At 40.3% G+C, this 18,346-nt stretch overlaps 2 protein-coding genes across 7 annotated transcripts in view; one reads left to right on the top strand and one right to left on the bottom strand.

Moving 5' to 3' along the window:
* The window catches only part of LOC140471231 (HIG1 domain family member 1C-like), a 119,539-nt gene that overhangs the window by 73,021 nt on the left and 28,172 nt on the right, over positions 1 to 18,346 (bottom strand). The gene's annotated exons all lie outside the window — the stretch shown is intronic.
* slc11a2 (solute carrier family 11 member 2) overlaps positions 1 to 18,346 on the top strand; it is a 92,274-nt gene that overhangs the window by 70,350 nt on the left and 3,578 nt on the right. For 4 of the 5 annotated variants that reach the window (XM_072567172.1, XM_072567174.1, XM_072567176.1 and 1 more), the window contains exons 14-16: positions 4,602 to 4,675; positions 5,040 to 5,193; positions 8,533 to 8,586. In XM_072567172.1, coding sequence (XP_072423273.1) covers positions 4,602 to 4,675; positions 5,040 to 5,193; positions 8,533 to 8,586 — 282 coding nt within the window. Of the gene's footprint in view, positions 1 to 4,601; positions 4,676 to 5,039; positions 5,194 to 8,532; positions 8,587 to 17,035; positions 17,055 to 18,346 lie in introns of all 5 variants that reach the window. The other variant, XM_072567173.1, reaches the window with a different exon arrangement.

Genomic DNA, 18,346 nt, shown 5'->3' on the forward strand with positions numbered 1-18,346 from the left:
CACCCAAGAATAGAGGTAAGCGAAGGTTGCTGTCTGGAATTGCTGAAATCGGTGTTAAATCTGAATGTCTGTCTGTAAAGTGAAACATACAATGCTGTTCTTCGAGCTTGCATTAAACTGCATCGAAACGCTACAGGAAGCTAAAGGCAGAGAGGTCAGCATGAGAACAAGGTGGGGAATTAAAACACACGTTCAGAGTCACACCTGGTTGAATGGAAGTGTTTCTCAAAGCATTCACCCAGTTTGTTTGGTCTTCCCAGTATAGAGCAGACTACATTGTGAACAAGATAGAAGTTTACAAACATGAAGCAAGGGAGGTGGTCTTTGGAGTCATGGAAGAGTGGGCCAGAATGTCATGGAGGCAACAATCCCTTCAGAATGCTTAAATGGGAAACAAAGAAGATGTGTTTGTTGGAGGGATCATGCTGGAGTAGGGGAAACTATAGAGGATGATTCTTCAACATGGAAGCTTATGGGCTTGAATGTGAAGAATTGGAGGGGAAGACATGAGCAGAAGATTGGGAAACTATGTAACATCTTGAGGGGAATTGACAGGGTGGAGTTTTAAAGGTCCTTTCCCTTTGTGAGAAAGGCTCGAACTACAACCAGGAGACACTGTTGGAAAATAAGGGATCTCTCATTTTAAACTGAAGAAATAATGAAAGATTTTGAGTTAATCTATGGAATGCTCTACCTGAGCGAGCAGTGGAGGTTGTGTCATTAAACATTTTTAAGGCTGACTCTATTTAGTATGCAAAGTGTGTTGAAGGACACTGCCACATCTTATGGTAGGTTTTCCACTGCCAGGGGACTTTACAAACCTTGCAAACACCTCAAAGTGTGGCATGGAAGGTCACGTTCGAATAGCAGGCTTACAATAAGACAGTGTTCTCCAATATAAAGTGTGGAATGAAAATATTTCTTCCTTTGTCCCATACCTTTAGATCTGTGGCAACCAGATTTAGTCTTTCTACCATAATACTTGGTTAAAAAAAAAGTGATTGTAGATAAGTTATGGTGAAATCGAGAGAGACCAGATTTGAGGTAGTGGCTAAGTTTCTGACCAATCATTGAGGAGTATTTTCTAATGACGCGTTTGGAAATGAGTGAAAACCTGAATATTGTGGTCATGAATACCACAGCTCAACATCCTTTTAACAAAAAGGAATCATGGATGAAATGCTGTGTGACATCTTTGCAGATTAACCAAAGTGCAACCTGATAACTCCACTGACATGACAAATAATTTGTTTCAGATTGTTGCAAGACATAGTCTCTATCATTTGTTCAAAGGGAAGAGTTCTAAATTACCTTCTGTATTAGGTGATGGTTCCCCTGTTCTTGAGGGGACTGCAATTCATTTCTTTTTCTGCATCTTTGAATGTTTTATAAGCAGGGAGTGGAGCATTCATGAAGACTGTAATCTCAAGAGGAAATTCAGAAAAATCTTGGGCATCTTAAGACTGTCCCACAATAATCTTTCATTGAGGATATGGCGTATTACAAAAATGTAGACTGTAAGGAATGGGAAGGACCTGGTAACATAATAGTGGGTGATGGTAAGACAGTGTCTGTCCCACATAGTAATCAAACAATTAAAGTTTGTTCCTCAGTTAATTGGAATTGATATCAAACACCCTGAAACTGAGCAGCTGATAGAAGGTGAGGAAGTGCCTGTATCTCTCTAATTCATACATTTTGTGATGATCCTGAGGAACCGAATACAATAGACCAGAGTGGATGATGGTAGGCTGAATGATCCTGACTCTGCGGACAGAGCTATCCCATCCAAAGACCAATACCGAAAGTGGGGCCTTGGGGGACATATATTTCACAAGGGTCCAGTGAATTATAGAGGGAAGTGCAAGAAAAACTACTGACAAGTTTAAACATTTGTGAATGTTCAAGATGATGGTCAAGGAGTGAAGTCCATGTGAGGTAAAAGAGTGGGAAGTAAGACAGTGCAGTGCCAGCTCTAACTGAGAGTCTGAGAGTGACTCTTCAATTTGAAAATACCAACATACCAGATAATAATCCCGCGACAGAAGGAGACCTTACTGTAGTTGTCCCGAAAAACATTTAAGGTGTACATAGAGGCTGCATTTTGCATAATAAAAGGAGGGATACACAACAATCATGAGACAGGACAAGAAACCAAAACTGTCATGACTGTGAAGTTTTGTGATTACCAGCTAACTACTGGGCAAACTAATGAGAGAGGCAAAAACCAAAGAAGTTGGATACTGGCATTGGATAGTTATTCTGAAGTACCAGCCTGTCTTGTTACATAGATGGAATTGTACAGAAGCAGTCCTTCTAGCCTCTGAAGGCTAAAGCAAGCCTAGTTGTTTTGGGCTGTGGAGAGTGACTGGGCAATGCAGCTGATGGAGTGGTTTCTTCCACAGCAGGGCAAGTAATCCTGAAAGTCCCTTTAGAACTTTTGGCCATATATTCATTGGAGTGTGGATAAATTGGCATTAAATCTGTGATTCTGAAGGGTAAAAGCATTCTGAGAAGTGTTTCTGAAAGTGCCTAAAGAGGTGAGGGATGGAGAGGGGTAACTATGGGAACTAAAACAGCAGAGTGTACGGGCTGGTTCAAAGGTATAATATTTTTCAGTCAGATCTGTCTTGCTGAGAGGGAGCTGATTTCAATTAAGGGCAGTATTCACAACATTTCGTTGATATCAAAAAGGGAAACTTATTCGTGATAGATGTTGATTTCTTATGAGATGATTCAGTGGAATTTGAAAGTACATTAGTACAGCTCTGTTTATGTCAACCCCTCTGGATCCAGAAAAATCCTATTGATATAACCAGATGTCGGAAATCAATATTCTAGGTTTTAAAAGGCCCTGGTGAATCTTTGGCCCAACCCCCTGAACTCCAATCAGGCTCCCAACTACCATTTTAAAAGGCCTCCAGGTTTGGTCCGACTCCACCAAAATCCAGCTCAGTTAATTTGAATCTCATTCTGAAAAAGTTGAAAGGCAGGTGACATTGCAGTAGAAGAAAGACTAGCTGTCAACTCATTACAATTCTTTGTTGAGATAATGAGGTAAAATAGAATGGACAAAGAAAAGAATGGAGTAGGACTTTATTTTGTAATCAAGATAGATGGAATGTCAATAGGTAGAAATAAGTAGGATTGCAAAAGGATTAAAGTGGAATTCAGATTTTACGTCCCACTTTGGAGCCTTTTAATGCATTGGTTTCAATATTAATGGGGATAGGTCTGGGTTGATGTACATTCTATACAGAGTGCAAATGAGAAAAAGATTAAGGCTGGATCTTATTAAAATTAAACAAATATTAGAAAAATAAATTGAAAGTTATAAATTATGGTTATTTCCCAAAAAGGAATGTTTGTACCAAAAAATTATTGGGTCCCTGGAAGAATGACATGCTCCGAGTCTCCTAGCATAGAAACAGACCCTTCAGTCCAGCCAGTCCTTGCCAAACATAATCCCAAACTAAACTAGTCCCACCTGCCTGCTCCTATCCCATATCCTGCAAACCTTTCCTATTCATGTCTTTAAACGTCTTTTAAGCATTGTACTTTGTACTCACATCCGCCACTTCCCTAGGAAGTTCATTCCACACGCAAATCACCCTCTGTAACAAAAAGAAAGTGCCCCTCATCTTTTTTTAAATCTTTCTCCTCTCACTATAAAAGTATGCCTCCTAGTCTTGAAACTTCCCATCAGAGGGAAAAGACAATTACCATTAACCCTATCTATACCTTTCATTATTTCATAAAACTACTGTTAGGCGGTATTGCAATGATTTATAAAGAGTATGAAAAAGTTTTACTCTTTAATATCTTTTGTGTAAAGACTCTGGGTTTTTTGAGTTTTTGATTATTGGTTGAAATGGCAACCAACATGTTGAAAAGCCAAAGATTGATGCACTTTTTAAAGCATATAAACAGCATGTACAGAGGGTTCGGTTATGTAGTGATTGTAACTAGGTAAGCCAGGTAGACCTCACAGAGAATGAGTTTCCTGACTGGGACTGTTAACCTGGTTCATTGAGGGAGCCCTGGCTGACAGATAAAAGCAAGAGCGACAGCCATCCTGTTCACTCTGAGAACTGGCTTTGAGGGAGCTGGATCAGAGTCAAGGACTCCACATGTAAATAAAGAGTACCTTAGTGATGGGATACTGGCCTCCATGGAGTTATTTCCATTCACATTGTTGCTTGTGCATATATATACACTTTTTGCTAGCAGACTTGTATATTGACAGTTCATAATTGTTTATCTGCAGTTAGAACCTATTTGTAACAAGTAGTTATTCTTAAGTACAGAAATTTGTCCCATGCTTTGACAACATAGGTCTCAAATGTAGGTAAGTTGGGGAATTTTGCATGATTCTAACATCTTTTAATTTTTGTGATGAATTTAGGAATACTGGGGCTTAATTTCTAGTTTGCTACCGCAGTGAGGCATTACATTTGAAACATTACTTGCAAGAATTAAGTTTTACTTTCTTAAACAACAAAGCATTTTTAAAATGTGTTGTGTGTGTGCAGAAGTTTGGTTTATTCATGGCAGCATGACCCTTCGGAACCAGCTCTAACTGATCTTTCAACTCTTTGCAGTTGCCATTTGCATTGATCCCAATATTGACATTTACAAGTATGGGCTCTGTCATGCACGACTTCGCCAATGGTCTGTAAGTAATCCAAATGCTTATTTTTCTTTCCCTGCTGCCTTATTAAAAAAGATAATTGCACTTACCTGTTACTCTGCATGTAAAATTTTAGAATAGATTTCAACATAACTCACTCCTGCCTGTCTAGCATTCTGTCTTGGGTACAAGATGTAAATTGGCCATTCAGCCCCTCGGTACCATTCTGGGAGCACAGGGTTCAAATACTGCTGTTGGGTTCAAAGATACCAACATGGACTAGTTTAACTGCTTTCATGTTATAATTTGTGTATTTCTATTTAAAATTACTCTCTATTGACTGGAGACTCTGCTATCACAATCATGACATCTTGAGTATAATTAGCGTTTTTCTTTATTTCCCCCACAGGGTGTGGAAGATTGCTGGTGGAATCACTGTTTTTATCATCTGTGCCATTAATATGTATTTTGTTATAGTTTATGTTTCAAGTTTGGGGCATGTGGCACTTTATCTGGTTGCAGCCTTCGTTTCGGTTGCATACTTGAGTTTTGTCGCTTACCTGGTAAGTCCTGACACAGATTCTTCTATTGTCTTGTTATAAGTCATTAAAAAGAGGTTCCATATTGCCTCACTAGGCTCATGTACTACTCAGCGTGGTGCTGATTCAGTGGGAAATTCCAGCTTCAGTTAATTTTTTTTAAATTTCAAAATCTATAAAGGATATGAAATTGGGGAATGTAGTAAACTGTGGTGACAATGGTGAAAAGAGCAGGTGAATAGCAAAAGAATTAAACGGAGGAGTGTGAAACGGTACATTTGGTTAAGAGGAATGAGAGGCAAAATGCATTTGCTTTTACAACCTGAAGGATGCAGACACAGAGAGATGCGGGGGTAATATATATGCTTTGAAGATAGAAGTAGGAGTTAAGGAAGCCTTTCAAAAACACGAATGGAATCTTTTTAGCTATAAGCATATATAGAGTCATAGAGATGTACAGCACGTTAACAGACTCTTCAGTTCAATTCATCCATGCCGGCCAGATATCCCAACCCAATCTAGTCCCACCTGCCAGCACCCAGCCCATATCCCTCCAAACCCTTCCTATTCATATACCCATCCAAATGCCTCTTAAATGTTGCAATTGTACCAGCCTCCACCACTTCCTCTGGCAGCTCATTCCATACACACACCACCCTCTGTGTGAAAAGGTTGCCCCTTAGGTCTCTTTTGTATCTTTCCCCTCTCACCCTAAACCTATGCCCTCTAGTTCTGGACTCCCCGACCCAGGGAAAAGATTTTGTCTATTTACCCTATCCATGCCCCTCATGATTTTATAAACCTCTATAAGGTCACCCCTCAGCCTCTGACGCTCCAGGGAAAACAGCTCCAGCCTATTCAAACTCTCCATATAGCTCAAATCCTCCAACCCTGACAACATCCTTGTAAATCTTTTCTGAACATAATAGCAGAACAGAGTACAAAAACCAAAGAATTGATGTCAATCCTTTATAAAACATGCGTTGAGCAGAGCTGAAACGTTATGTCTAATACCAAGCCCCACAGTACGTCAAAGCCATAAGACCACAAGACATCGGTGTGGAAGTAAGGCCATTCAGCCCATCGAGTCCACTCTGCCATTTAATCATGGCTCATGGGCATTTCAACTCCACTTACCCGCACTCTTCCCGTAGCCCTTAATTCCTTGCGAGGTCAAGTATTTATCGATCTCTGCCTGGAAGACATTTAACGTTCTGGCCTCCACTGCACGCCATGGCAATGAATTCCTCAGGCCCATGCTCTGGCTGAAGAAATGTCTCCTCATTTCTGTTTGAAATTCACGCCCTCTAATTCGAAGGCTGTGCCCACTGGTCCGAGTCTCCCCGCCTGACAGAAACGACTTCCCAGCGTCCACCCTTTCTAAGCCGTGCATTATCTTGTAAGTTTCTATTAGATCTCCCCTCAACCTTCTAAACTCTAATGAATACAATCCCAGGATCCTCAGCCATTTGTCGTATGTTAGGCTACCATTCCAGGGATCATCAGCGTGAATCTCCGCTGGATGTGCTCCAGTGTCAGTATGTCCTTCTTGAGGTGTGAGGCCCAAAACTGGACACCGTATTCTAAATGGGGCCTAACCAGAGCTTTATAAAGTCTCAGAAGCACATCGCTGCTTTTATATTCCAACCCTCTTGGGATAAATGACATTACATTTGCTTTCTTAACCATGGACTCAACCTGCAAGTTAACCTTTTAGACAATCCTGTACTAGCACTCCCCAGATCCCTTTGTACTTTGACTTTATGAATTTTCTCACTGATTAGAAAATAGTTCATGCCTGTATTCTTTTTTTCCAAAGTGCAAGACTTCACATTTGCTCATGTTGAATTTCATCAGCCATTTCCTGGACCACTCTTCTAAACTGTCTAAGTTTTTCTGCAGCGTCCCCACCCACCTCAGTATTACTTGCCTGTCCACCTAACTTTGGATCATTGGCAAACTTCACCAGAATGCCCCCAATCTCTTCATCCAGATCATTAGTATATAAAGTGAAGAGCTGCAGCCCCAACACTGAACCCTGCAGGATACCACTTGCCATTCTGAAAAATAACCTTTTTATCCCAACTCTCTGCCTTCCATCAGACAGCCAATCCTCAATTCATGCCAGTAGCTCACCTCAAACACCATGGGCCCTCACCTTACTCAGCAGCTTCCTGTGAGGCACCTTATCAAAGTCCTTCAGGAAGTCTAGGTAAATAACATCCACTGGGTTTCCCTGGTCTAACCTATATGTTACCCCTTCAAAGAATTCTAACAGGTTTGTCAGACACAAACTCCTCTTACTAAAACCATGCTGACTTGTTCTAATCTGACTCTGCACTTCCAAGAATTTAGAAATCTCATCCTTAAATTTTACCAACAACAGAGGTGAGGCTAATTGGCCTATAATTTTCCATCTTTCGTCTTGATCCTTTCTTGAACAAGGGGGTTACAATAGCGATTTTCTAACCATCTGGGACTTTCCCTGACTCCCAGTGACTTTTGAAGGATCACAACCAACTCCTCCGCTATTTCCTCAGCTATCTCCCTCTGAACTCTACGATGTAGCATGTCGGGGCCAGGAGATTTCTCAAAGTTTTGGATCTTTTAGCTTTTCTAGCACTTTCTCTTTTGTAATGGCTACCATACTCAACTCTGCCCCTGACTCCTCTTAATTGTTGGGATATTATTCATGTCTTCCACTGTGAAGACTGACACAAGGAAATAGCTGAAGAACTTAGTAAGTACTTCATCTCCCATCACTCGATTTCCAGCATCAATTTAGAGCATCCCAATGTCTACTTTTGCCTCTCGTTTATTTCTTGCGTATTGAAAGAAACTTTTACTATCGGATATCTGGTTGGCCAAAGGGTCTGTTTTCATGCTGTATGATTCTATAATATTCTGGCAATAGTACTAAATGCTTATACTCCAGAACGTGCTGTGCCCCAAGCCAAGATGTCCTAGTACAGCTCCACACTGGCATCTACCCATTAACCTGGAAAACCCAATGTATCCTGATCTCAACTGTATTCCTGAACTGAAGATGTACCAAAGCTGGAACAATTCTATACGCGAAAGAATTAAGTAAATCTGAAAGTTCATGAGAAAAGTGCTCAAAATGTCAGCAGCACCTACTCTCTGCAAGGGGCAATGAGGCTGTAAGCCTGTTCTTTATATTGCTATCTAGCACACAAAAATCCCTCTGTTTTTAGGAAGTTTGGGTGATTGTTAGACACATTACAGCAAGGAAAGAATTTAGTAGTCAACTGTGCCTGTTGCTTCAACTCTGGTGCAATGGAAAGGATGCTCAGATTGAATACTTTGTGAAGTGACCTTTGCTTTTCTTTGTTGTGCCTCCAGGCCTGGTACTGTGCAGTTTCACTGGGGGTCTCCTTTCTGAACTGCGGACGCACGGTAAGCAGCACCAGTGCTGTGCTTATAGAAGAACAAGGCGAGTCTGAGAGTTAACCAAAGAAAGTTCCTTTATACATCCCTGTAAAAGACACCAGGGGTCTAGCTCTGTTTGGTTGCTTCCTGAGCACTGTTCTGTAGGGAACTATACAGAAACAACTCTAATCCAAGATTTACCCATAGGGTGTTCATTTAAATGTTCCCTGTGGATCAAGTAACTATTGTGGGGCTTTAGGATTTCAAGTATTAATTAGTAACTTTTAAGTAAACCCCAAAATTAACTCTCTACTTTTTAGATGTTAGATAATTGTGTGCAGAAACAGTAGTGGATAATCAAGTGCCCTCAACCTATTTGTAAATCCCAAACCTGTATTTTATAAAGGTACTGTGCAGTCATGATGCAAATGTAGAAGTTCTGCTGGAAATGATTTATAATGTTTTTAAAATTCAAACAATTTTATGTATTTTTAAAAATCGGTGCCTGGGCTGCTGTAGCTGAGCATTTGCTAGCTCAATGCTTTTGGCAGGTCTCTGTCTTCAAAACACTAACTGACACAACAGTGCTCCTCCCCTCTATGTCCAGAACGTTCTGTCAGATTGGCAGAAGGGGGGACCTAAAGTTCATCAATAAACAGTATTTTACCATTGAAGTATTTGAATTTAAAATTTGCCACAATTTGAAATATAGGTTGGGAGTAAAAATGAAAGTTTTATATTTATGTACAAGCAGGACTGTCACACATTCCTAAAGACCTGATTTCCAGTTTTCCTTAATGGCACTGGATGAGAAACTGGGGTCCTGCTTCTGGATAGATCAAGCAGCTATGGTGTCTGCAAGGTTCAAACCCACACTTCCAGCAATGCTTGGAAACACAAGGTCAAACTGTGTTTCCGGCAGGCTGAGGTGACCATTGGCTAAAGTCCCATATGGAGTGAACAGAAAATTAATTTATATATTTTTTTTAGTATTTAAATTTTAAAACCAAATATTTTCACTTTTAAAATTTAAATACTAAACTGTTCCAGTTCCACCTAGTTGTGGTATTGGATCTCTCAGACTGGGAAGGACTGAGGTTTACATTAAAGATAACAAATATGGCTGAAGTCGACCATTCAGCCCACCATTTAACAAAGTCATGATGGATCTACCCCAGACCTCAATTCCTCTTGTGCCGGTTCATCAAAGCATTCAACTTCCTGATATTTTAAAAATCTATCTACCTCCTCTTGAAATACTTTCTAGCCTCTTTGGCTCTCTGGGGTAGAGAATCCCAGACAATCATACCTTCTAGAAGAGATTTGTTCACATTTTTGTTTTAAATGACTGTCCCCTTATTCTGTAACAAGATTCCCCAAGTAATGGAAACATCTTCTCAACATCAACCCTGTCAAGCCCCTTCAGAACATTGTATTTCAATAAGATCTCCCCTCAGTGTCTTAAACTCTAATAAATACAGTCCTAACCCATTTAGCTGTTCTTGATAAATCAACCCCTTCATCCCTCTAATCAGCCAAGTGAATCTCTTTTGAATCGCCTTCAATGCCAGAATAACCTATCCAAAATATAAGAAATAAAACCATACACAGTACTCCGGGTACAGTGTCAACAGCACCCTGTATAGTTGTTACAAGACTTCCCTTTTTTAAACTCTAACTCCCAGCAATAAAGGCCAAAATTCCATTTGCCTTCAAAATTACTTGCTGCACCTATTGCTAATGTTTTGTGCTGCATGCACAAGAATATCAATATCCTTCTGCAATGCACTTGGAATGTTCCTCCATTTTAAATGGTAGTTTGCCTTTTGATTCTTCCTACCAAAGTGCAAGATCTCTCACGTTCCTACATTAAACCCAATCTACTAAGCTGTTTGCTGAAAATGTGTTGCTGGAAAAGCGCAGCAGGTCAGGCAGCATCCAAGGAGCAGGAGAATCGACGTTTCGGGCATGAGCCCTTCTTCAGGAATGAGGAAATTCCTGAAGAAGGGCTCATGCCCGAAACGTCAATTCTTCTGCTCCTTGGATGCTGCCTGACCTGTGCTTTTCCAGCAACACATTTCCAGCTCTGATCTCCAGCATCTGCAGTCCTCACTTTCTCCTACTAAGCTGTTTGCCCATTTGCTTAAACCTATCTATATCCGCTTGCAATTTCCTAATGTCTTTGTCACAACATGCACTCCACCTATTTTTGTATCATCAAATTTGAATTACTTGCTGATTTCTCTTTCTCTCCCCCTGCCCAAGTCAGTAATATAGTTGCCTCTTTCCAACCTAAAAAAAGGCCTGTTAATCCCAACTCTGTCTTCAGTATGTAATCCAAGCTCATACATTACTTTCTAATGCTGTAAGCATCTGTGCATTAACCTTTTTTATTAGGCTCGTTCTAGAAATCCAAATACACTACCTCTACCAGTTTCCCTTTATCATCTCTCCTTATTGTATCCTCAAAGAACTTCAGCAAATTTGCCAAACATACTTTTCCCTTTTACAAAACCATATTGATTGCTTGATTATGTGATGCTTTTCTTAATGTCACACTTCTTCTTCCTTAATAATGGACTATAGCTTTTTCCCAACAACAAATGTTATCTAGCCTATAATTTTCTGCTTTTTGTCTCCCTCCCTCCAGAGTTTCCAGTTTGCTGGAACCATATTTTAATCAATGTCCCTACTATCAATGCAGCTACTTCCTTTAAAACCATTAGATAAAGTCATACACATCAATAACATGGACTGTGTAATCATTAACAAATTGTGACTTGTTTGCCTTTAAACCCATTAATTTGCCAAGTACTTTGTCCCTTGTTAGATTGTTACAAGATCTTCCTTTCCATTAGTACCTTGTTTATCTGATAGCTTCATGGTTATTGTGTCCTCCAGATGCAAAATATTTATTTAAATTATCTGCTGATTCCCCCGGTGCTATTAATTCCCTAGTTCATCCTCCAAGGGTCCCATGCTGACATGAGCTACTCTTCCGTAAATATACTGATAAAAGCACCTGTTTGTCTTTTATATTTCTTACCCATTTACTTTCATAATCAATTTTCTCTAAGCTTTTTAATCATTCACTATTCGTTCCTGAAAGAAATTCCCAATCCATTGGTCTACTGCTCCTTTTCACCACTTTGTATGCCTTAATATTTTTTGCTCATCTGCTGACCTTCGCCTTCATCTATTTTCCCAGCTTGCTTTAGACGACTCTTTCTTCGTAATATGTATAATTGATCTTATTTAAACTGTGATCAGAATTGCTCTTCCTCAAACAGAATTTGAAATTGAACTATGTTCTGATCGCTACTTAAAGTTTCTCTCTAGCCCAGAAGAAATGTCCTGGTCCTTTTGGCACCAGGTAGACAAGCCTTTGAAATTCTGTTCTTTGCTGCAGAGAACTATATCTATTCCTATTCCCTTTTACTACTATGTTTCCCTTCCCTTGCCCCCACTTGTTTTAGACTATGGTGCTGTGGTCTGTTTACCCATACTCTCTAGTATGTGCCCTTGTCCACACCAGGAGCAAGAACCATGTAACTATTGGACAATGATACTAGCTGAGGCTGCTCCAAAGTTAAATTCTGGATCCCCATGCCTATCTCACTTGCAGTCACAGCTTCCTATCCTGACCACAGACTAAATATAATGTAATTAATCTGAGGGGTGTGGCTGCCTCCTGAAACTCTGTCCAGGTAACTTGTTTCTCACCTGCCTGTTTACCTGAGATATCTTGGCTCTGACAGTGCTCTCTGCCATTAGTATTTCTTTCCCACTGCCCTTCTCATGTGGGTCTCCTCTTCTCCTTTTGAAACTGCTCTCTCATTTGAGAAGGTGCTGTCCCCACTTTGTCTCATTTTCAAAAGCGCAGGATCCTTCTCTCTCTTGCTCTTTTAGCTGCTGGTGACCGTCTCTAGGTCCTCCTCCGGTTACTTTAAGGTTAATCCATGGTCTTCAATGGATTCACTGATCTCAACAGAGATTACAGTCCAGAGTCTTGGGTGGCAGGGGAGGAGTAAGAAAAATCCCAGATTCTTGGCCAGTACTTCCACACCGAACTTGGCCTATTTGTGTGGGTTTTGGGAGGATGAGGCCCAACTGTGATCTCCATCACTGTTAAAGACCTGTCTGAGCTCGCAATAGGAAAATCGTGCATTGAGGTGGCAGAGGGTGCCAAATGCTGTCCCCTGGTCCTCCGAATATTTCAAGCCTAGAACAAGAAAATTCAGTTCTTGAGTAATGACAACAATAACTTTTTTATGAAGGTGGCTAAGTTTACTGTAAAGCCTTCCATAAAGTGTTGAGTATCTTAGAACTGCTGGACATTTGTTCCATCCTGGAGTGAGATGCTGCATCTGATTGAGAATGGGAGGGTGCAGCCCAAGTCCTGATTTAGAAATTATGCCAGTGGTTGAGTCTGAGCATCAATTTGTGATGTCGTATATCTGAAACAAGTGCCTGGATTTGAACACTGGATCAGGCATTCTGTTCGCCCTGAGGAGTATACAGAATCCTCCTGGTTTAAACATCTCATGTTTTCCTCCATTCTCATTTCCTTCACTCTGATCCTTTAATAATGTAGACATGTTGTGACCTGTGGTTTCGGACCCCTAACCTATAAGCTATTTCCCTTCATTCCATGATTCATCAGCTCTGTGTTCCTTCCTCTCACTAAGTCTGAAAGGGTGGAAATAGTCGAAACACTGGAATATTTCACAGGTTCAAAATTGCACAGGGTCAGAGGAGTGTGGGTGGGAGCAGCTCTGCTTTGTCATTTATTGTTACATAATTTGGAAATCATTGAAAATAGTTGTGCTAAGCACAAAATAGCAGCATCAGCCTGTAATTATGTAGGATGTGAGTGGTCCAATTGTAATTTTCTACTTTGATCTGTTTCTGATCATGAAGTCCTTTTGATGATTTCAGAATTCTGTAATGGTACCATTGATTTTTTTTTAAATAAATCCGTTTGCTTGTGTGTCTCTGTTATTGTGTTTATGAAACAGCTCTTCAGCAGAGGGAATTAAATGATAACCTTCCTCAACATTTTATTGCCTGCCTAGTTTAAAGCAATTGTAGAATATTCCAGTTGCAGGATTTTAATGCCCTATACCACTAGGGCCTTATGCTCTACCCCCAACTCTCTTACACACGAGCTTGCCCTCTCTTATGTGTACCTCCAGGAATGAGACTACAACAGTGCTAATACAGTGAGGTAGGTTCCCTGAAAATAGAACTATTTGTTGTTCATCATTACTAACCGATATTTTTGATGCTCACCTATAATGAGAAAAGTCATTAATGCATTTTTCAGATCTTCCATTGAGTTAGATAGGTTTTCTAAAAATTCCAAACTCCAATCGCACTTCTCCTCAACTTGGCTGTGCATCAAGTTCTTGGTGGTTAGTAAACCGTTTGAGCTTCACTGTCACCACACCATGGTGGTCTGGCCTAAGACTATTCTCCAAGCGCAGCAACCTGTATTCGTGTAGCACTTTACCTGTTGAACTTCCCAAAGTTTTTCACAAGGGAATTATAAAACAACATACAAAGCAATACAGGGAAATATTGAAATATCTTGGTCAGCTGATGAAAAGTGTAGATGATTTCTTAAAAGGGGAAAGTGAGATTGAGATGGAAAGGTTTAGGGAAGGAACTTTGGAGCTTTGAGCTCAGGCAACTTGTTTCCTCTAAGCTGTGCTGTGGGGCTCTGTGCACAGTGATTGGCTGATGCTATTCACAGCAATGACTTCCATTTCTGGAAGGCCATGCTGTGTATGACAGCTGAAGTCAGTAGGAATGTTGCTGAAGGCATGGTCACCAATGGTGGAGTGATTGTGGTTACTATTGAGTGACTCGTGTGTGTGGTGGCCAGGTGAGACCTGGAATAGGCAAACCTAATATGTTCCTTCCTACCCCACCCCTTCCATGTTACCTGCCCAATACAGTGACTGGATATCAAGTAATAAATGAATGAGTTCAGCAATGCAAGCAGCTAACCTGACTGGCAGATTATGCAACCCAGGGTATCACAGCTACACGTTGCAACTCCTTGAAGCTCTGCTTTGCAGTTTGTATTTATTGTTTTGGCTCAGTTAGTAACAAACTTGCTTTGAATTAGAGCTCAAGGGTTAGTTTGTTGATGGAAAGTGTAAAACTCTCAAAGAAGGCATTCATTGTTCATCCCTATTTGCCCTTAAAATTTGTTATCAACTGTTGTTGGTGCATAGGTGAGGGAATTCCAAATGTTTGAGCTGGCAACAATCTTACGATTATAGTATGTGGTTACAGTACATAAGGAGGCTGTTCAGCCCATCATGTTTGTAATCATCACTTTAACCCTAGAGAATTAAACACCAGTCCTGTTGTTAATCACAGTGACCAATTCTGCTGCCAAATGGGAAAAGATTCTCCCCCTCTATTCTGTCCAGGTCCTTCATAATTTTGAACACCCCAATCAAATCTCTTCAATGTTTTCTCCAAGGAGGAAAAACCTAGCTTCTCCAAATTTCCCGTCGCTCTTTCTTCCATCTATTTTCTGCTGCCTTCCATTAAGGCTGTTAACATTTGTGTGAATGTGATCAGTATTCAGGTAGTAGGTAGTAGACCAGAAAAGCTGACCAAATCTGATGTAAATGCAAAAGTCAGACTATTTTGCTGCCTGACTCTCATCAACATACACAACCACACTGGGAAGTGGTGACCAATGAGAGTTACAGAAAAAACCCTCTGGGTAAGTGCATGTTCCTGGTTTTATATAGAAACGAGGAGTTGGTTGATTAATTGCTGGTCTGTAGATTGTGCTGCAACTCCTAGTCGCATACTGATATTTGGGAAACAGTCCAAGAACAAATTTCTATTTGAAGAAGCTATGTGGAGGAAATGGCAAACTAAGATCTCTCTAACTGCACAGGCTTTAATGGTTAATGGGGAGTTGCTTATGGTAATCAGAGCATTGATTGCCTCATTTCAGTTGAGGCCAGAGATGTGCACTTGGGGTGATGAGAAATTGATACAAGAAGATGATCAACGGTTTCATCCAAAATGCTGCCACTGATCAACCTGTACAAATATGATTTCTAAAACAAGGGAGTTTAAATGCCCATGGAAAATCTTAATTGTCATTATTGAAGTATTGTACTGTTTTAATATAGTCTGTCTTAGTAGTTCTGTACCATGCACCCTGGAAATAAATGTTTTACCTTGTACGCTATGGTCTGACAGCGTGCTATTTTTCCACCAGAGAAATAAGGCAAATGAAAGCTTCCCCAAGGATCAATAGCAGTAACTCACTTTTCATATGTTATCTCATCAACAACATACAAAAGAGGACCAGGAGTAGAACATGCAGCTCCTAGAGCCTGCTCTGCAATTCAGTAAGACATGTAACAAGCCACATATTTGGATTCTACTCAGAATATTGTCCCCAGCAGCACTGTAGCCAGGTGTTTTACAGTAACAGACCTGTTGACAAACCATTATGGTACTCCAGTATTATACAGTGACAGCCCTATCCCCACCAGTACTGTACCCTAATGACAGACCTGACCCTGCCAGTGCTACACCCAAGTGTTATACTGCAAATGACCTGACCCTACCAGTAATATACCCTAATGTTATGTAGTGACCAACCTATCTGCCAGCACTGTACCATGGTATTATACAGTGACAGCCCCATCTTCATTCATACCATACTAGTGTTATACAATGACAGTTGAGAGTGTGGTGCTGGAAAAGCACAGCAGGTCAGGCAGCATCCAAGGAGCAGGAGAATCAACATTTTGGGCATAAGCCCTTCATCAGGAATCGCCTGCTCCTCGGATGATGCCTGACTTGCTGTGCTTTTCCAGCACCACACTCTTTGACTCTGATCTCCAGCAGCTGAAGTCCTCACTTTCTCCTTATACGATTAAAGTGTCAGTAGTAACTAGCAGACACCCTTCCATCAATAAAGAATAAAGGTAAATGACTCATACTGGAGACAAATAGACTAGAATTCTCCTTAGACCTGTCTTCACCAGTACTATACCCCAGTGTTACACAGCGACAGACCTATCTTCACCAGTACTATACCCCAGTGTTACACAGTGACAGACCTGTTGCTACTAGGTGATGCCAGACCCATTTGCACCAATTCTGCATGCCCACAAATGAACATTCTCCAACATTTATGATCTAAAAAGATAATCTACCAAGGGGATTTCCAGCAGTTTATTTGGCCACATGGTAAAGGTTCACAGATTTCACTGAAATTTCAGTAACAGTGCAGATTCATGTAGAGATTAGGCACACGGCATGTGGTGAATTTCTTTTATAAATCTCCACTTTGATTCTGAACCAGTCATTGGTTTGTACCAGCTACACCATTGTGCCAGTACTTTTAACTTTTACAACAAATTTTGATGATTCGTATAATCCTGGAGCTGGCCATGTATGATATTTTCTCATGTATGTTTTTCTGCAGGCAACTCCTAAGGACACCAGTAAGTACAAATTGTCAATGAGCTGTAAATCATTAGTTTCTGATTCTGAAAGGTGCATCCAAATTAAGCACACATTTGATGTCAACTGGACTCTTTAGCAATGCACAATTAATTTGGGGCAACCACAGACCAGCAGCTTTATATGTAGTGATGCGTTCAGTATAAAATTGCTTCAGAGATCATGTAGATTACTCTAGATTTTGAATGCAGGTAATTGCTTGGTAGGCACAGCTGATGATTTGGTGATCACCTTTCACTGTGTAGAGAAGACTTATCTGGATCATTGCTTCTTTAATTGTTTTTGAACTAAGTTAGAACTTCCCAAGTGTTTGTCCTCTGCACTGGGATGTACGAAATATTCCAACTATTGCTCCTCTCACTGTCAACAACATGTAAAGTAAATCACCCCAACTGATTGGGATCTCAATTTGTTCAGTATTACACAGAATGAAACCTGGCTTGATGCTTGTATTAGTCATCATGGTGGCTTAGTCACATGAATGGTCATATTCACATAAAGCTATATGTAGGACAGTTTAGAAAGATCCTATCATCAACTAGAAGGATAATTAATCCATTTTCCCCCAGCCACATTCTTTACAGATACTCAATCCCAATGAAGTATCACTCAGATCTTAACTAGAGGAATTCTTACTCAACTGACGATTTCCAGATTGATGGTCTAGAGATTTATTTCCAGTTCTGGGAGCCTGGATTCCTTTTCACGTCTGACACCCAGGAGACGTCTCTGAACAGACTATTCTTCTGTTAGACGGAAACTGTTCTTCTGAACTAAAAATCTGATTCTTCAAAACTGAAAGCGAATTCTTCTAAACTGAATTCAAGCTACAAGTGGCGTCTGCTCTGTTTCTCTGTATGTCATACAATTCAACTTTGCAAATACTTCAACTAATTTCCCAGGTGCCTGATTGAGGCATTTAACTTTCATGCTTTCAAATAATGATGGATTTAGCTCACGATGCCAAATGACTTTGACATCTTAAGAGAAATTTATCTTCACAAAACTAAAGCCACTAAGCTCTTGAGTTTAAAACTCAAATTGCATAGATAATACTATACACCTTTATTTCAAAATTCAGCAGTAGCCTATTGAAAGTGCCCATGGTAATGCTGGTTGAACTTGAATGTCTTAGACTCAGTGGATGCTCTCTCCCAGGTGCCAGCATTTGTCGCTCAGACTTTTAAATGTAAATGACACTGTCCAGGAGAAGAAAAGCAATTGGTGATTATAGCAATGGTATTGGCTCACACAGATTTGGTATGAATTCCTC

The sequence above is a fragment of the Chiloscyllium punctatum genome, chromosome X, assembly GCF_047496795.1.
Source record: "Chiloscyllium punctatum isolate Juve2018m chromosome X, sChiPun1.3, whole genome shotgun sequence".
NCBI lineage: Eukaryota > Metazoa > Chordata > Chondrichthyes > Orectolobiformes > Hemiscylliidae > Chiloscyllium > Chiloscyllium punctatum.